The sequence below is a fragment of the Wolffia australiana genome, chromosome 1 (assembly GCF_029677425.1).
Source record: "Wolffia australiana isolate 7733 chromosome 1, ASM2967742v1".
Taxonomy (NCBI): Eukaryota; Viridiplantae; Streptophyta; class Magnoliopsida; order Alismatales; family Araceae; genus Wolffia; species Wolffia australiana.
Window position 1 is genome coordinate 10,117,018 of NC_135835.1, and position 4,853 is coordinate 10,121,870.

Genomic DNA, 4,853 nt, shown 5'->3' on the forward strand with positions numbered 1-4,853 from the left:
GTATAAATTAATAACAGGAGTAGTGAAGACACATTTGTAGTCTCAGTGAAAACTTTGTTAGTCCCAGCTTATACAATCTAGGAAACCATGAAATTAGATAAATCAAAATCGAAAGCATCTCATAGTTATGGCTTGAAATCTTGCAGTCATGGGAGCAAAAAATTCAGCAACTGCGTAACCAAGTTTTTAGAGAGCAGAGTCATTGGACTCCATTAGAGCAAAGTATACCTACCAATGGTCTACTCAGGAAGGCCAATCTAAAATGTCAATGGGTACCTATTGGCTTTTGATATGAACCAGAATTATGAACATTGAACTATAATTAGGACCCTTTGACTGTCAAGGCAAGATCCACAGCTAGAGATAAAGCTACAACGGGTTGGGGATATGTCAGATGAACTGAAAGCGCATGAGAAGTCTCACCGAGGGGAACTTGATGCCCTTTTGGTCAAAGAGGGGAACGGCTCTAATTCCGGGCCTGAGCTCAGTGACTGGCAAGCAAGTTTGGCCTCCAAAATCATCCTTATCTGATATGTCATATTCATGCACTTCGACGCGAAGTAGAGCAAGCTCAGGCATAGTCAATGGGAATATGAACTCTTCCTCCCAGACTGGAGCCCACTGGTCCTCTATTGCCTTTGTCCTCTTCATCTGGCTGTCTGCTGGCACTCCAGCTATTCCCACCTGTACTTCAGCCTTTAACTCAAATTTTGGAGGGGTTATTTCTATCAATGTGTGTATCTATCTATTTCTTATTCCAATCCTAGACTTATAGATTGATACAGAAAGAGAGAAAAATATATATTTTTTTAAAATAGAGAACTAGAAAGTTACATAGATATGTATCAGATAGGTTGGTGGGGAGGATTGATGTAAATAAGGATGGGGCAGATAGATGGGTAGATGGGCAGATGGATAAATAGATAGATAGATGATTAGACATTTATAGAGAGACTTCATTACCTTTGCGTAGAAATCTGGAGGGGAATATGAGTCAAAGTGGGTTGGTTTAAAATCTAAACGCCAGCCGTCGCTCATGTATACTTTAACCTGCAGGCTAGAATAATCATGGAACTTATCCAGGAGTTGGAGGAGACATAGTTAACAAGAACTCTTTACCTTCAAGATTTTTCTGACTGGAACCTTGGTTTGGGGATCAAATACTTCATCATTTGGTCCGAGGTTCAGGAGGAAATCAGGTTTTTTGACGAACCCACAGCCGCCATTGGCCCTGAAAAACCCCTGCATAAGCCAGAGATACCTGCCATACCCCTGAAATAAACTTAGTGAGGGAAGGCCCTTTGAAAACCTTGGTATTCCCAGAAACAACTCCATGTACACTCTCTCCATCTCTCATGTTGTAGATTAAATGCGTCAGTGAATATAACCAAATTGCCAAAATTTTTGATAGTGACATTCAGTGCAAAGAAGACCTGCATATTGAATGCGACCATCTGAGCTCCATGCATCCACCCAATCATTGGGTTGTAGTTTGATGAGTTGAAGCGTGTGCCTTTGGGGTATATTCTAAGGAGATTCTTCTGGGTAAATCTGACAAGAATATTGTGTTGCACATCATGGCATCAATATTTTTTTTTACTATGAGAAAGTTTCAAAAGAAGATAACATGAACAGATTTCCAACAAGAATATGGAAGAAAGAATGAAATTTACAGAAAGACTAGTGTTTGTTACCTTACTATATCTTTACCATAGAATCTTGCAGCCCTCTCAAGTTCTTGCTCACTCAGGCTTAGACGCCTGACCCAGTTAACGTCCAATTTCAGTGCCTTTCTTAAGCCACCCTTGGGCTTCCCTGCCGTAACTGTAATTAGGCGTCTATATTCGGGAGCGACAGTCTGAGGAGAGCTGTTATCCTTCTTTCCACCAGCACAGTAATTGCAATCATCATAATCATCGTCATCTTCATCTTCCTCATCATCATCAGAGATATATTCCCCATCATTTTCAGATTCATGATTATATTCCTGTGGAAGAGATCAATATGGGAAAAGTTGGCATATTAAGACTGTGCTTAGAATACAGCGCCAGATCACAAATCAGACCTTGTCTTCATTCTCGAGCAAAGTTTTTAAATTTGTAACTTTCTCCTTCCCAGCTAAAATACCCTCTGATTCGTTTTCTTCTCTATTCCTTGAGGTTCTAGACTTTCGATACTCTCCTGGGGCCTTTGTCGATAATATTACTCGATTTCTCAGAGCTTCTGGTGATGGGAATTCACTCAAACACTCTGATTTCGGATAGTATATCACGTCTCCGAAGGTTTGAATGACCATCTGACATTGATAAAAAGTGTGAATGTGAAAAAAATTCCAGTAACAGAGTCAACCAAAATAACCTAGAGATGACCAGATAATTACCTTCGCAACTTTATCTTGAAGATTTGGACTAAGATGATCTTCGAGAGTTATTACAACCGGGTAAGTGGAAGAAGCAAAAGCGTAATCTCTTATGGTTCTAAGGCATTTGATGAGTTCAACTGGAGAAGTCAAGGTTCTAAGGCACATAGAAAATGCCGACTCAGCAAATATAGTAATAGTATAATTGATTTTATGCTATTCAGTAGAGCACGGAAAAGTTTGCAAATTTCGAAAAAAGATATCCAAGATCACAAAAATACTCTTTAAATTTAATATAAGAAGCACACAAAAAACAGCTAGGACAAAATTGACTTCTCCAGTTGAAATGGATGATAGTAAACTCATAAATTACCCAAAAAAAGTAACTGGGTTAAATGATGTCACTAGTTTGAAATGAGTCAAATAAATGGGTGATCACTGTTTTTGGGTGATATTCCCTGGCACTTATATTACGTATTTCCGAAATCTCCATCTAGAAGGGAAAACAAGCTGTATTTTCGACAGAATCCTATTATACCAGCGAAAACAAGCTGTGGAAGGGAAGTTGATTTTAGTCATCTTGTGTCCATCTTCTAAAAAATGTCCCTTGGGATGAAATAGTGAGGGAACTGGACTCTAACTTTTAATGCAGCTCTTCCTGTTACCTTTTTCTTCCCCCACAATCCTAACTAAAAATTTTAGTTTTAATTAAGCAGGAACATATCAAAGTGCTGAATCAGGGGGTAGGGGCAGCCAACAATACTTACAAAAAATGTTAGTTTTGATTGAATAAGAAATAGATATCAAATGATTGCGGAGTTGAAATTTTATTATCCTGGTGAAAGATGATAAATCATTTTCAAAGACTCTTGAATCATGTTACTCAATTATCAACCCACATCTATAAAAATAGGCTTCGTCAGTGTTAATAAACTCGTATTCTCTAAAGTCGTTTACTATTAAATTCAGGATCAGTGTCGATTATGAGAATTACGTACCCCCCATGATAAACATGCACATCATCCTTTGCAGAATTCGGCCATATATCCAGCTCAATTACTTTAACACCTTTATGGAGAGCTTTCTTGATGGGGACATCGCTGGAGTTACTGCTGAGCTGGTTCCCCGTCAGGTAGGAGTTGTGGCCTGTGTAAACAAAGTACTGCGACAATGGAGCGGTCATATCCTGATGAACCTGAACCATTATTTACGATTACTAGAGTCAGGAAAAGAAAAATCTTACGACTTGTACATGTAAAAATCTTTTCTCAACACCATCACAATATAAACTGATTCCAAGAACGACCATTAGCTTAAAACAGTCCCACCTGACACAAAAATGTGATATTTTAATGTAAATATGACTTTACTAAAAAGATCCGAATTAACTTCGAATATTTTTCCTGTCCCGAACGTTAACAAGCTCAAGATGGAGTACGCAAATTGGTGGGAGACAACGTAATCTATTCTGTTAGATTTCGTACTTCAGATGAACTTGCTTGGAACATAAAAGAACGTCAACAATTAAATGAATTCTCTGGGATAGCCTTCGTCAAGGTGTCAGGTAACTAAAGCACGAAAACGATTTTAAGTAGAGAGTACATCAGAGAAGAAAATAACAAAATAAGATCAACAGGTTTGGAGAGGTCTTTTTCAGACCTCGAATAGGGAAAGTAAAAGGGCGACTGTCCAGGATGATAAACTTTTACAGCCTTTTGCTGAAATTCCTCCGGTAAGATCGAAAGAAAAAGCGTCTGTGAACAATCGCCACTCTCATACCATCATTTCTGAAGACTTCTTATTCTTAGATCATTGCTGAAGTACGTTAAATTTTGCAGAATGAAAGATGATTTTATATTCTCAGGAATCACGGGGTTCGTATACGCAACGAAATTTTCAGACGAGAAAGATCGATCACCTTGGAAAGAACAGGTGGGTTGAATTCTTCAGAGAACAGGAACCGTTGAAAGTCTTCAAGAGAAAGAAAAGACCCAGAAAGTCTGACGACGTATCGACGGCTCATATGCAGAAAATGGTCGATCACAGCCTGAGCATCGGCGACTGTCGTAGCAGATTCACCCTGAATATCAACGAGAAAACGCCGGAGTTGCTCCGCATTCATGTAAGGATGGCCCTGAGCGTACAACGCGAACGCTTCCTTCACATCCCGCGGTGGTTGCACCTCTTTCCACTGAAATCTGCGGGTGAAACAGAGACACAACCTGTAGCTTCCCATCATCCACAGCCCGGCGGCACGATCGCTTCAATATTAGACAAAAATTACAAAACCTCGGGCCTCCTCCTCTACCCCCGCAACTTCCTCCCCCGCCATTTCCGCTGCAAGAGAGAAGGATTGTAAAGGGAAGGGTCGTAGCAATTGCAATACAAGCGGTCGAGAGCGCATGGCGGGGCGGTTTCTCTCTTTGTCGTAACGCCAGTCCACCATGATAACTTCTTCTCTCCTCGCTTCGATTGAGAGAGGTTTCTTCCCTGC

The 4,853-nt window shown here is 40.0% G+C and overlaps 1 protein-coding gene across 9 annotated transcripts; it reads right to left on the reverse strand.

Annotated features, from left to right (window-relative positions):
- Positions 1–346: 346 nt before the first annotated feature.
- LOC144715931 (phosphoinositide phospholipase C 6-like) lies at positions 347–4,853 on the reverse strand. 9 transcript variants are annotated; one of them, XM_078591369.1, is made up of 9 exons: positions 4,278–4,853; positions 3,358–3,554; positions 2,381–2,516; positions 2,146–2,296; positions 1,695–2,001; positions 1,434–1,551; positions 1,120–1,272; positions 964–1,050; positions 347–684 (listed from the first exon to the last, which is right to left on the reverse strand). In XM_078591369.1, the coding sequence occupies exons 1-9, from the start codon at positions 4,596–4,598 to the stop codon at positions 391–393; spliced, it is 1,764 nt and encodes a 587-aa protein (XP_078447495.1). In that variant the 5' UTR covers positions 4,599–4,853; the 3' UTR covers positions 347–390. The 9 variants fall into 9 exon arrangements, with proteins under 9 accessions (XP_078447495.1, XP_078447563.1, XP_078447430.1 ...); XM_078591437.1 differs by having other exon boundaries at positions 1,695–1,977; positions 2,128–2,296; XM_078591304.1 differs by having other exon boundaries at positions 1,695–1,987; positions 2,120–2,296.

Excerpts from the sequence above, each read along its gene's own strand:
- LOC144715931 (XM_078590944.1), bottom strand. The coding sequence starts at position 4,598 with ATGATGGGAAGCTACAGGTTGTGTCTCTGTTTCACCCGCAGATTTCAG. Across the intron at positions 2,297-2,380 it reads TTCAAGATAAAGTTGCGAAG|ATGGTCATTCAAACCTTCGG; the intron begins GTAATTATCTGG and ends TATCAATGTCAG. Across the intron at positions 1,988-2,065 it reads TGCTCGAGAATGAAGACAAG|GAATATAATCATGAATCTGA; the intron begins GTCTGATTTGTG and ends TCTCTTCCACAG.